Source organism: Ochotona curzoniae, unplaced genomic scaffold (assembly GCF_017591425.1).
Source record: "Ochotona curzoniae isolate NIBS_2020 unplaced genomic scaffold, NIBS_Ocur_1.0 contig_66, whole genome shotgun sequence".
NCBI lineage: Eukaryota > Metazoa > Chordata > Mammalia > Lagomorpha > Ochotonidae > Ochotona > Ochotona curzoniae.
In genome coordinates, this window is record NW_024466512.1 from 24,420,767 (window position 1) to 24,434,692 (window position 13,926).

The 13,926-nt window shown below is 52.8% G+C and overlaps 1 protein-coding gene across 1 annotated transcript in view; it reads left to right on the forward strand.

Moving 5' to 3' along the window:
• CRTAC1 (cartilage acidic protein 1) overlaps positions 1-13,926 on the forward strand; it is a 115,647-nt gene that overhangs the window by 60,904 nt on the left and 40,817 nt on the right. Inside the window, exon 3 of the mRNA XM_040992510.1 lies at positions 8,139-8,335. Coding sequence (XP_040848444.1) covers positions 8,139-8,335 — 197 coding nt within the window. The remainder of the gene's footprint in view (positions 1-8,138; positions 8,336-13,926) is intronic.

The following is a 13,926-nucleotide window of genomic DNA, read 5'->3' on the forward strand; positions in this document are numbered from 1 at the left end:
CTGCACTCCCAACTCTCAGCTGTATGCATGGACATGTGACCTTATCTAGACCACTCGGAGGTCTAGAACAATGCTGAGAGTGAACTGAGAGGCTGGGAGTTCTGCCACCATTCCAGCTTTGTGGAGAAGGGTGGTGTGAGAGAATGCGTCCAACTGACAGTGGAGAGAGGAAGGGGGAAGGAAAGCCAGGTCCTCACAGCCACCTGACTCCAGCCGCTGTGCCTAACTACTCCTGCAGTTTGGACAGCTGGACCAGTAAATTCCTCTACTGGTTCAGACCGGGTGTTGGTCACTTGCCACCAAAGAATCCTGGCTCATGTGGCTTCCGACTGCTCTCTGAATCCCTCCTTGCCCATCTGTGGACATCCCACCCCAAATGTTTCTCTGTCTCTGGAAACAGACATTGATGAATGGAGTCACAACCTCTTTCCTCCTCATCAGCAATCCCAGACATAGCAGAGCACCTGCTCTTTGCTGGCGTTGTCCTGGGTTTGATGGAGGCTGGAGCTTCATATGATGGTCTCTGCCTTCTGGGTGCTTATGTGCTCATGAAAACATAAGAAATTCCAAGGGCACAGAGCACATGCTGAGCACAGATCTTTTTTAGAACAAGGCATAAATCAATCAGTGTGCGTGGAGTTTTATCCAGCAGAAGCACTCATCACTGTGGCTTATCCTGACCTCTGGGTACCAAGCATCCCTTTATTAAAAAACCATCCACTCCTCATGAAGCGCTTTTCTCCTTCATCGTGAAGTTACCGTCAGCAATAGAGCAATGTATTTGTGGGGTCTTCTCCACCCTAGCCAGCTCCTAAGTCAGGATCAAGTTTGATCGTTGTTGTTTTCTCAGCTACCCTTTTCAACCTTATTCAGCTTGTTCCTTGTGAGCCCCTCACCCCAGATTCTCATCATGCCCAGAGCCCTCCCATTACCAAAGTCTCCATTTCTTTAAGCTAATACCTGGCGTCTGGTTGTATCCTATTCTGGGATGCAATCTGTGAACCTCCTGGTGGAATGCCTTCCCATATGCTTTCTGGTCCTATTTAACTTCAATGGCTTTCAAAGAACTAAATGTGTAAAAAGGGAAAAAGAGCATTACACACATTTGCAAAGAAATAATCTATGCTTAAGGCTGTGAGTTTAAAATGAGAAACATTTAGATGTGGCTGGGAAGAAAAAGAGGAATAGAAAAAAAGGGACTTTCTTATTACCCTTCCACCCTCAGGCTCTACGTGGGTCCTCTGATATTCTGAAACCCAAGTATCAACCCAGCGTGGCCCAGACATGCCCATTCTAAGTTCTAAACCAATCCCAGAAAATTCCCCTTGTTTGTGAGTCATCTATGTTCCTACATTCCTGGAGGAACTCTTCATCCCCAGAGGTCTGAGATGGTAATTCCTCATCTTCTGCCTTCTTTTCAAGAAAAAATAATGCATCAGCTTACAAATAATTCATTATTTCTCACAATTCTGAGTGGTAAGAATTTGGTCAGAGCTCAACTGGGTGGCTCTTCTGCTCCATGTGACATCCGCTGTGTCATTTGCACAGCTGCATCCAGATGTCAGCCAGGCTGACTGGCTGCAGAATCCACATATCTAATAGGTGCTCTGTGCTCTTTTGCCTGGCCTCTCCTGGGGCCATCCTGGCCTTCCTTGTAGCATGGTGGTCTCAAAGTAGCAAACTGCCTGCATGGCAGCTAACTTCACCCCAAAGTCCACATGGAAGCTACTAGGCATCTGAAAGGCCAGGCACAAGGCAGGCATTTAATGAAGCAGTAAAGCCACTATGAATACCTGGGCTCAAGTCCCAGCACCAGCTTCCGTTCCAGCTTCCTGCTGTAATGCATGCCCTGGGAGGCAGCAGTGATGTCCCCAGTACTTGGGTTCCTCTGCTTACATGGAAGACTTGGATTAAGCTTCAGTCTCTTGGCTTTGAGTTCCCAACACTAGCTGTTGCAGGTATTTGAGAAGAGAACCAACAAATTAGTGATACCTCTCTGTCTCTCTTTCAAGCCAATAAATAAATAATTTTTTAAAACCTTGCTTTCCCAGGCCACAAGTATGAGGCCAAAACAAAAGTGGAGCAGACAGGACATGAGTGGTGTCCATATGAGATGCCAGTGCTTGAAGGTAGATGATTAGCTAGTTGAGCCAGCTCCCAGAGAGTAAAATATTATCAGCTATAGGGTTCTCTGATGCCTAATATGAACCCTCAACTCTGCAGCTTGTTTAACAAAAACAGCTATTGACAATATGTAAGCAAATGGGTATGTGTAGGTTGCAATGCATCTTTATTTACATAATCAAGTGGCAAGTCAGACTTGGCCCTTGAATCTGCTTCAGAACCAAGAATAAGTTTTCCCATATATTCTATTCAACAATTTTCTATTTCACGTTCAAAAAGTCATTTTCCTCTGAAACTCATTTTCTTCATCTACAAAATGAAGGTGTTGGAGTGCCTAAGAATCAAACCCCCCTCAAACTCATGGTTGTGAAAATGCACTATGTCTTCCCAAATCTTTAGAGAAAATTCTGCAAAATGCCCAAATGGGGGCATCTCTCAGATGCCGTGTGAGTGTTGGCCATGACCGTGACTTTAGGCCTCCTAGGGTTATTCCAGTCACCCTTGGGGAACCACGAAGCACCCCTTGTCTGCCTATCCCTGCACTTTACTGTGTGTGTCTTTCTGCTGACGGGCTCCTTAACCCTTTGTTTCCATTTTTCTCTCTCTTTCTGTTCCACCTCTCTCCCCAATAACAATGTTGAATAGATAGCTCTTTCCCAGTTTTAATGAAAAAGACGTTTCCTGCTTTTAATTTTCAAAATAGATATTGCACAAGTTTTTATATATCTTTCCAAACTTAAAAAAAAAAAGTGCCTCTTTTTGTATCAAATGAGTTACTGTAAGTAGATTGTTTGGCCCTGGTATATGATGTGTCCTCAAGAATTGTATCCTATTTTCAGACTTGCCTTCTGTAACCACACAGGTGACTTCTTGTCACTTGGGCCAGCAAGTCTCTCAGAAAAAAGTCACCCGTCTGTGTCTGTGGGTAGAGTTTGGTGAGTCCCTGTCATGGCAGCCAGGACATCTGTTTGTCATTGCTGTGTCTGTGCACCTGTTTAGGGGGTTGATGCACATGGAGAGCCAAAGACCAAGCAGGAGCCTGGTGGCACAACCCACCTTCTGTTCAGCCCCCAGCAACACCCTTGTACCTTCCCCAGGCTCCTTCTCTTCCCTCTGCTGTGCAAGCATTCTTTGAGCACTTACTGGGCACTGGGTAGGGAGAAGACAGGCGGGAACAAAGACACCCACTGTGTCTGCCTGGTGAAGCCGTGGTTCCCCAGGGAAACAGACAGGAGTAGGTGGAGAAGCTGTCTCCAAGGAGTTGCCTTTAAGATGAACAGCTTAGAGGGGGCAGGCTGCAGAACCACTCGAGAGGGGAGGCAAGAGGCAGGCCCCAGGCTGGGAGCCACACCTGCCAGGACGTGAAGAGACCCCTGGGCTAGGCTCCCTGACGGTGGGCATCCACAGAAGGCTGCAGGCAGGACGGCACGCTCTGACTTCTGTGATCAGAGATGAGAGTCGCAGGAGCAGGTGAGGTGACAGAGAGCGGAGGCTGTCCGGAGCCTGTGGCAGTGCTGGGAAAAGGGGAAGAGCTTGAAATATCCTGGGAGGTAGGAATGACAGCGATTGCCAGATGAAGGGGGCGGGGGTGGGAGCCAAGGCCAGTCCAGGGCGCTGCTGGCAGGACGTGGGTGCCCACATTTGGGAGGCGGGCGCAGGCGATCAATAGTCCTGCTCTGGCCGCATTCCATCAGAACCAACATGGGCCGTGCAGGGAGCCGTGTCAGGGAGGCCGGCGGATATATGGGTCTGAGCGTGGACTGCAGATCTGGGCTGGACTCATAAATCTGAGAGTTGTCATTCACGGGGATGGATATTCTCTGTGAGTGAACGGGCAGAGAGAAGGAAGGCAAGAAGGCTTTGGAGCAGGACCTGGGAGCCCTGACCTGAGAAGGTGGCGAGAGGAGAGAGGATTTGGAAGGGGAACGGTAGAGAGAGCACAGGAAATAGGCAACACAGTCAAAAGGCAGCAAGAGAAAAGGATGTGGCAGGTGCCTGGGGGGTAACCCTGAGAGCACTGAGGCAGTGGGGAACACCAGGGCATTGGGGTGTAGTCTGTGGCAGTGGATAGCATAAAAGGTGAACCCTCGCAGAGGATCAGCAGGCTGAGGGCTGCAGTGAAGCTGTGGTTTCCCCAGGGAAACAGGGCCAATACCGTGAGTACAGGATCTTGGGTGCATGCTCTGGCCACCTCAGTTAAGACAGAAGGTCCAGTCTTCTCCCACCCCACCCAGCTTGCTGAGCTGTGGCTTCCTGGGACTTTTGACTGATGCTGAGATCTTGTAACTGTGTAACTTCACAGTTTACCCAGTGTTGCCACAATGAGGTCTCACACCAGTCCTGAGAGGTGTGGAGCAGTCCTGGGTTAGAGATGTGGGACTGAAGCTCAGAGGGACCTGGTGACAAGCACAAGGTCAGAGCCAGGCAGGGGCTACAACCTCACTCCTAGACCACTCCTGGCCTCGCCCCAGGCCCCTTGCCTCTAGAACCTGCACCTTCCAATTGTCATGAAGATGTAATGAGATGGGCAAGCAGCACTTAGAATAATACCAGACACATGGCGACCCCTCTGCTGATTTCATTCATTCGTTCACTCACTCATTTGTTCTTATATCCAACAGGCATTTATTAAGCACCTTCTGTGTGCTATACACTACACTAGGCACAGTAGAATACAGGTGCATCCACTCTCCTGCACTCTGAAAGTGTGTGTGTAACAGAAGGGGTGAGGGTGGAACCTGGCAGCTCTGCCCACACAGGAATGGGTGAGGTACAGATTGTGTAGGGATCCGGAGCTGAGAAGACCACACCCAGCAGTCAGGGTAGGCTCCACGTGGAATGGGGTGGTTCCTGAGCAAAGACACAGGTTCTGGCAGATACAGAGCAAGCAGGGAGGGGTAAGACTATGGGAGCTCCCAGGGTGGGGCTGCAGCCCCAGCCAAGGGTGCCCTGGCAGGCGGGGAAGGGCTGGCAAACCTGCATTCCACCCGTGGCCTTGCACCTTGCTTGCCAAGAACTGTACCTTGGAGCTGCTGATCTGGCTTCGTGCCTGTCCCTAGGCATGCAGGAGTGAAGAAAAGATGAGTCAGGGCTGATGCTGTAAGTGCAAGGACCTTGGGTACATACTCTGGCCACCTCAATTAAAACAGAAGGTCCAACCTTCTCCCACCTTTCCCCTGGGAACCTGGGCTTGGGGAAAAGAAAAGAGTGCAGATGCCAGGAGGGGTCAGGGCTGGCATCTGATGGTGGCTCCTCATCACAGCCTGGGAGAGGGGCCCCTGCTCGGTGCTTGTCATTGGGGTATAGCTATACCCAGACCCCCAGAGCTCCTCACCTAGGTTCTAGAATTCTTAACACAGCTGGGACTGTAACACACACACACACACACACACACACACACACACACACACACACAATACCAGCATCAGCAGAGAAAGGCTCTGACGGACACAGTGGCAGGCTCAGGAGTGACTCCAAGAGCCATAGTTGTCCACACATTCTGTGGTCCTGTAAATTAGTGCAGCTCTTATTTTTCACAAAAGAGGAGATTCAAGTGGGAGAACTGACCAACCCTACACCACCAGCTTCATCTCTGCAAAAACTGGGCCCTTTAAGAGGCAAATGGGGCAAGCATTTGGCACAGCAGTTAAGTCACCACCTGGCTGCCTGCATCCCTTCTCAGGGTCCCCAATTATAATCCAGCTTCCTGCTAATGCCACACTCTGGGAAGGTTGGTGATGGCTTCGATGCCTGGGCCCTGCTACCCATGGGGAAAACTCAGGTGGAGCTTCAGGTCCCTTGCTTCAGCCTGGCCCAGTCCTGACTACTTTGTATATTTGAAGGAACCTCCCTCCCTCTCTTTCTCTCTTTCAAATACATGAAAATAAACTTTAAAAAGCAAATGAGATCAAAGATGAGAAAGTGCTTTATAAACTGTGAAGCACAGTGACGAGGCAGTGCTGTTATGATCGCCGCTGTTTGCATGAGGTACTCAGCCGTTTCTGAGTTCTCATGCATAGGACTCCACGTGGAAGGAACACAGGATTCAGACCCTTAGGACACAGTCAGAGACCCAGTGCTGCGCTAACAAGCTATGTGACTGACGTTCTTGAGGGCCGGCCTTCAGGGTGAAATCAGCGCCCACACAGCACTGCCTCTCCCCAGGGCCTGGAGCTACCTGCACATGGTGCTGTCCATCAAGGTGTCACCCTCTCACCCAGGATGCTGACTCAGCCCCTAACGAGAGTGCCAGGAAGCATCGCCACCCAGTGCTCAGCCTTCCCCAGTCCTCCCTGGCATCTACATCTTGGAAAGGAAGGAGAGGGATTCCTGGCACTGTTGGGGAAAGAAGTGCCTTTTCCAGTACCTTGGACAGCGCTTTTCTGCCTCCCAAGCCTCTCCTGGGGCTCTCCTGCACCTTGGATGCACCTGCTAGGGTTCCAGCACGGCAGAGGGGGCTAGGATGTGTTAGTGGGGTTTGACTGGGTTCCTCTGGAATTGAGGCAAGCTATGTTCCCAGAAGGTGGGTGGAGTCCTCAGACCTTCGCAACACTGCTACCTCGGGAGGCCTCTGGCATGCACTCTTATGGGGAGAACGGGACCAGGGGACACCTCTGTCCCTTGGCTCAGACCTGATGTTTGGGGTTTCACTCATTCCTCCCACAAACATTTACTGAGCAACAGCTGTGTGGCAGACAGTTGTTCAATACTGGGGACAAAACAGACAAAATTCTGCCCTCTTGGAGCTTAATTGGGACCAGTGAAGGGAAAAATGAACAAGAAGCGCAGAATCATCCGCCAGTGGTGAAAGCTGTGCGAGAGCAGAGGGAGGGACGGAGCGTGCTGGGAGTGGGCAGTGCTTGTTGCAAATTTCTAAAGCATGGGCAGGGAAGCTGTCCCAGAGAAGGGCCTGAAGCAGGCACAGAGCCAGCCATGTGGAGGAACAACATTCTGGTCAGAGAGGGCTGCATGTGCTAAGTCCCTGAGGAAAGAGTGTGCCTGGGGCTGTGGGCAGGTACCACTGGAACACCCCAGATTAGAGTGCCAGTTCCAGTCCCAGCTTCCTGCTAACCCATCCTGAGAGGCAACGGATGATGGCCCGAGTACTTGAGCCCCAACCAGCCACATGGGAGACCTGGATAGAGGTTCAGGCTTCTGGCTTCAGTCTGGCCCAGCCCTGGTTTGGTCATTTAGACTGAGCCAACAAATGACAAATCCTTCTATCTCTGCGTGTGAATGTGTGCTGTTCTGCTTTTCAAATTTACAAAAATAAACTTTTTAAAAGTTCAAGGAAAAATGAAGTTAAGAGATATATTTCTTTTTCAAAAAGAAAGAACATACTTGGGGCTTCAGCAGGAAGAGGCAGCATGGGAGAGATGACCGTTGTTGGGCTTCCCCATCTGTGGACCTGAGTTCCCTGGACCCAGCAGTCAGACAGATTCTCCTAACAACTTCAGATGCACCTGTGTTCGCCAACCTGAGATGCTAACTTCAGGCTCCTGCTTAGATGCTGGGATCTCCTTTCAGGAGAGAGTTATCCCAAATCTCAAAGCCTTCTGCTCCTCCAAGGCTGTTCACATGACAGCTCTTGGGAGAGCAGAAGGAACTTGGCCTAGAGACCCTGCACCTGCCATTCACTGGTTGTGTGACCTGGGGAAGTTCTCTGAACCTGCATTTCTCTAAAGAGCTTCATCGGTTGCCTTGTCTATCAAATGGGCTGTTAGATCTAAACGAATGATATGGTGAAAGAGAAGTGTCAGGGAGGTTTTTGTTTTCAAGGGGATTGTCACTCTGCCCACTCCCCTCCACGCCCTGCTGCTTGAGTGTGTCCCACCTAGGTCCGGCTGACTTTCTCAGCCTATATCCTACTCTGACTCAGAACACTCAGGGACCCCTAAGGAAAGGCTGCTGAGGGCTCCCCTGGAAAGCACCAGGACTGAGCCCAATGCTGGTGGGGTGGGCCAGGGTGGGCCTAGCTGCTCCTCCCCAGCAGCCCTGCCCCCTTCCGCCTCCAGGTACAATGGCCCCAACCTGGTTCTGAAGTATGACCGGCCTCAGAAGCGGCTGGTGAACATCGCCGTGGATGAGCGCAGCTCGCCCTACTATGCATTGCGGGACCGCCAGGGAAACGCCATTGGGGTCACAGCCTGTGACATCGATGGGGACGGCCGTGAGGAGATCTACTTCCTCAACACCAACAACGCCTTCTCAGGTAAGGACTGAGGCTCCCGGCCCTTCCTGCTCCACCCCTGCTGAGGGCAGCGCAACAGGAACCCTTCCTCAAACTCCTGTCACTGGTTCCCAGGCTCTGTTCTGTGCTCCCTTGGTAGAGGCACCAGCAGGACCTACTCTTCCCAGTTGCAGGAGGCTCACATTTCTGTCTCCCAGGCCCTGACAGAGGTGGGGAAGCAGCATGAGCAAAGGCCACTGTCCCCAGATGCTCTGACCTATGTCTATACAACCCTAAGACCCTTCCTGTCTGCCCTCCCTTCCTTTCCCCGCCTGTACCATTTGTCCATCAGCATCTCTCTGGGATCACAGAGGGCACCTTCACAGCTCTTGCTTATCTTCTCAGAGCCAGCTCCCAGGGGCCATGGGCAGGCTGCTGAGGAGTGCACGGAGACTTTCTGGCTGGGCCTTCTCTAGCCATAGCATCCAAGTCCCTGGGGCTCAGGAGGCCAAGACCTTGCATTTTGGATGCACTCCAGGACTGGGCTGCCCTTCAGGGGCCACACTTGGAGGAGCAAAGTCCCACACACAGAGGGCTGGGTACATGGTTTGGACCTCGAAGCTGAGGAGCAGCAATGATGCCCAGTGGCAGCTGATGCTCGGGTACCACCTGCTGTGCTGGGCTCTAAGCACTGCACGTTAACCATTGAACATCAGCCTCATAGCACCCGCTTCTCATGGCTTCTGGAAAATCTCATATAGTATTGAGCACCCTTGGGCCTCCAGAAATTTCTGTCTTGCCCTCCTGGGACAGCACCCAGCTTGCCTTGTGTTCCTGTAGCTGACTGCCACCATGATTTCCATGGTTTCTCGGGTCTGACCTCAACCTGCTGGGGTTGTGGCCAGTCCCTCCTGAGCCGGCACAGCTGTTCAAGAGGCCCCGGCCATGCGTGTACCTGCAGAATGCACTCTCACTCCCCACCTAGCAACAGGCTCTTTTGGATGAGACCTTGTGGCTCAGACCAGGGCAGTCACCATCCCAGACCCTCCCAGCCTCTTAAAGGCTGGAGATTACAAGGCTTTGGGGATCTCCCAGACACACACACATACCATTCTCATGGGTCATAATGCTATCCCTACTGGTTGCCAAACCTGAGCCCTGCTGAGGTCCCCAGACTGCCCTGCCAGCCACATGAATGGGAGGAGAAGGGCTGGAGCCCATGTCACAGGCAGGGGCGGGAGGTGCTGGCTGACAGCCAGCCGTGTGCAGCCAAGAAACAATGAGCCACAGCCCCGAGTGGTGTTTTATGGGTTTTCATCTCATCTTGCCACCGAGTGAGGCCTGAGAGATAGTAATTATCCCTACACAAATATCAGGGCATGAGCACCCAGCTGGATTTACTGCCCTCTCGCCAACCGAGGCGAGATTGGATTAGGACACAATTAATTGATGGGCTGATCAGCTCTGCCATGTGGGGCAAGGTCGGAAAGGGGGCAACACCAACGGATGCCTGCAGGAGGGTGAATCCTAAGGAAGGTTCTGGAAGGCCTGGGAGGCAGGAACAGGGAGGATGACAGAAGGGCTTCTGTATGCAGGCTCGGCAGCCTGCACAGAGCACCTGCGTGGGAGCTGCCAGGGCTTCCCAAGGCAACAGCCGCTCTCGCGCTCCACTGTGAACCCAGAGTAGGGCTGCGTCTCTGCACCTGCTCTCAACAAACCCCATTCAGCTGCTTCCTGAGCACCCCAACCCGGATCTGGGGAGCCAGGGATCAGATTATAGAGCTCCTCAGCCGATTCCTGCAGGCGGTTGAGATGAGGGGCCACCACCCCCAAATCTGCTTGGTAGAAAACTCGGCACGTCCCTCCATGTCTGCCTGCCATTACTGGGTCCCAACTCAATGCCAGACACTATTGCAGGTGCAGAGGACAGCTTAGTGCCTGAAGCACAGTACTCCCACCCTCATGGAGTTCCCACTGTGTCCCTAGAGAGGCCTGGTACCTTTCCAGATGCTTGACCTCCTCTGCCAGACCTTTGACTCTAAGCTTCAAGACCATGTCCCTGTGCCAGTCACTCTGGCCCTGAGTGACCCCAGCCCAATCTGACCATCTTAGGAGTTTCCTTAGAATTGGCTGAGTCCAGGCAGAGCAGGTGGGCCCCTGGCCATGAGGAGCAGCAGGAGGGAAGGAAGTCATAAGATGTTGGGGTGGAGGCCCAAACGTTCCCCCTGGAGGAGCCAGAGCTGTAGGGCCATAGGACGAGGACAGTGGCCAGAGCTGGACCTGGACACATACCTCCTGGCGACGTTCTGTGGGTCTGAGTTAATTTTTCGGTTGAGTGATTCAATTGATTCGTTGCCATTTGTGCCAGGTCAGCACTTCCTCGGGGCCAGCTGGCACGCACTCAACCACTGCCACCCTGACCACGGAGAGAAACCTGCAGTCCCTCCCGGAGCCCTGCCGGCCCCGGCCAGTCCACAGCCTTCAGCCTGGGCCTCCCATAGCCTGTGCTGGAGAGTGGGAGGGCCCCGGCAAAGGCACAGGTCCACTGACCTGCCTCAACTGGCCAGATGCAATGAAGTCCCTGCACCCAGTGTCCTGTGGGGTCAGTCAGGCTTGGGATTCAGCCTGCACTTACTGGGTGACCGTGGGTGACCCACTTGGCCCCTGTCAGTTCCAGATCCTTCATCCATGGCATAGGAAGAGTCCTACAACCTCATGAGCTCAGTTCCTTCAGCAGCCTTGGACTAGATCCCTGCCCCTCCTGAAACCACTTGGGGTGCCCTGACCTCATTCTCTCCATGTCTGTTCAACTCCATTCCTGCTGGAGAACTTTGCACTTGCTGTTCCTTCTGCCCCAAATGCTTTCCCCCGATGGTCTCAGAGCCCTCACATGAGGTCTTCTGGGAGCACCTCGTCTAAAGCCATCGTGCCTGTCCTACCATTCCTCCTCCACTGGCCCCTGCACAACACTCACTGAGGGTTTCCTGCTGGTGTCTCCCGCTGGAGGCCTCTTCGGGCAGGGCAAGCGCTGCATCTTACTCAACTGTTGAGCTGCAGGCCCTGAGAAGTGCTTATCGCTTACTAAGCATTAAGGACAACCAAAGCTAAGGACAGGAAAGCAGCTGGGGCCGTGCTAGGGCTGGGTAAGCACTCTCCGAGTGGTCTTCTCTGCAGGTGTCCTGGCATAGAGAACAGGGCCGTAGTATAAGCACTGCCCAGATGAAGGCGCCAGGGGGAATGCATCCAGGGTGAGGAGTGGCAGTCAGGTGAGAGAGAAGGCAAGGAGGAAGCTTGCCCCCACTCCAAAAAGGCCAGGGCCACGAGACCAGTTTATGACTTGATCCACCTGGGAAAATACAAGGCAGTGTTCCAGGCAGTGCTACGCAGTGAGAGCCAGGTGGGAGCATGTGCAGGGCATCAGGGGGACCAGAAGCAGGACCAGCAGCTCCCTAATCGAGCCCCTCCCTGTGGGGCCCTCCACAGGCCCACATCAGCCTTCACTGAGTGGCCTTGAACTGCCCACAGACAGGCCTGACATGCCAAGCACATGGGCAGTGGCTGAGTCAGCCACATTCACCTTACTTCTACCCATTTAAATAAACCAAAAAGGTGTGGAGATCTGCCATACACCAGGCACTGTTTGAAGAATTCACCTGTCCCCCCCTGTGTACATGACACTCACAGGTCCCACTCGCGGTTCTGCACCTTGCATCTGTCATCTGACATCACATGACAGTGCATTCCAGACACCAGTCCATGGCCACTCACAGAGCTTTCTCACTCTCTTTATGACTGTATACTACTCCATTGATAAGCTCGGCATGAATTCCATGGGTCCTCAACCAATGGACATTTAGTGTTTATAATCTTTTGCCCTTATAAGAAGTGCACCAAGTGGGCAAGTCTGTGCATGGTACCACTTGACACAATTGCAGCTTAATGGCTTGGGGTTTGCTTTTTGTCTGTATGTGTTAATATTTATTTTCATCTACTACAAAGGCAGAGATGGGGGTGGAAGAAGGAGAGAGAGAGAGAGAGAGAGAGATTTTTCCTTTGCTGGCTCACATCTCAGGATGCCTGCAAGAGCCAGGGCTGGAGCAGATCAAAGCCGAGGGCCCTGAACTCCATCTGACTCTCATGGGATGGCAGGGGCCCGAGGACCCAGCCCATCTTCCCCTGCCTTCCCAGGAGCTTTAGCAGGGAGCTGAATGAGAAACAGAAGATCTGAAACTCAAGCTGGCGCTCCAGTATGAGATGTAGGTGTCCCGTGCAGCAGCTGTGGCCACGCCTGCAGGTGTATGTGTGAGACGCTCATGGAGAGGGAGTTGCCCCCTCAGAGGACTTGGCAGCACGGCTTTGCCAGGCAAGCCAACAGCACCTGCTAGGGACAGCATACTTCCATCCTTCCCCTCTGAGTGCACTGTCCGCCCTCCCCACGAAGATATGTCATCAATTTCTTTTAGTATTTGCCAACTTGATGGGAAAACATTGATTTCCAAGTGTAGTTTTAATTTTCATTTTTCTTAAAATGAGTGAGGCTGCGACGGTTTTTATGTATTTGCAACTGTGGTCTACTCGAAGCCTCTGCCCGCGTCTTTCTATTGATTATTGGCCTTTTCCTTCTGGATCCAAAACACCTCTTTATAAATTAGGGAAATCAGCCCTTTGCCTGGAATACATGAGTCGCGATGAGTTGTCTCTTGTCATTTTTCTTTTTTTTTTTTTCTCTCATGTTAAGTTTTGTAGCAGGGAAACTTTCATTTTGTGAATTTGCTGGCTGCTGGGCTCCAGGTGGTGGCTAGAGAGGCCCCGGGGCCTTTGTGACCTCTGGGGAGAGGTTTGCATGCCAGAGAGGGGACAGGGGCCTCAGGCGGTGGCACTGGGCCACCTCAGGAGCGCCTTCATACCCTGCAGACTCTGCACCTTGCAGAGGTGTGATGCGTGGCCCCCACGGCTTCGCCTTCAACCAGAAGCTCACAGCAATACAGACTCTGAGGTCTCTGCAGACCACACCCTGCTTCAAGGTCCAGGAGCTTCCTTGAGCCCAGCAGTCTGAGCTGCCCTACCCTGGGTCTCCACCCTCTTCTTGTCCTTCCCAGCCAGCCAGGTTCCACATGGATGCAACTCTCCTAATAGGGCCCCAAGGGGGAAATGGTCCTGGGCCCCTCCCCTCCCAGTGTGCCTCATCATTCAGTGAGGACATTCCGTGGCTGCCAGAGAGAGCTGCACAGGGCAGTGTATGCGGCCCTGGAGGCCACTCCTTGATCCCAGCGTAGAGCCAGCTGGGACTGCCTGCTACAAGCTGCTGCTGTCACCCAAACCACGTGAGGGCTGTGCAGCCTCCAGCCCACATCACAACAGCTGAACCTCCCCAGACAGACAAGTTAACCCTCAGAGCACCATCTCCCTGTGGCATGAAGGCACCACCTCTCCTGGTGGGGTGATCATGGGACATCATTGTCAAGGGCAGGAAGCTGGGGTCAGAGTTCACCCCTTTCTAAGGTTGCCTTGCCCCAAGGTCTTCCCTGCCCTGCTGGTTCTCCAGTAACCGAGTCTGCTAAAACGTTCAGTGCCTGATGACACACTTACCTCCTGTGGCCTGCCACAGACCTTACTGTGCACCGGGGTTCCCT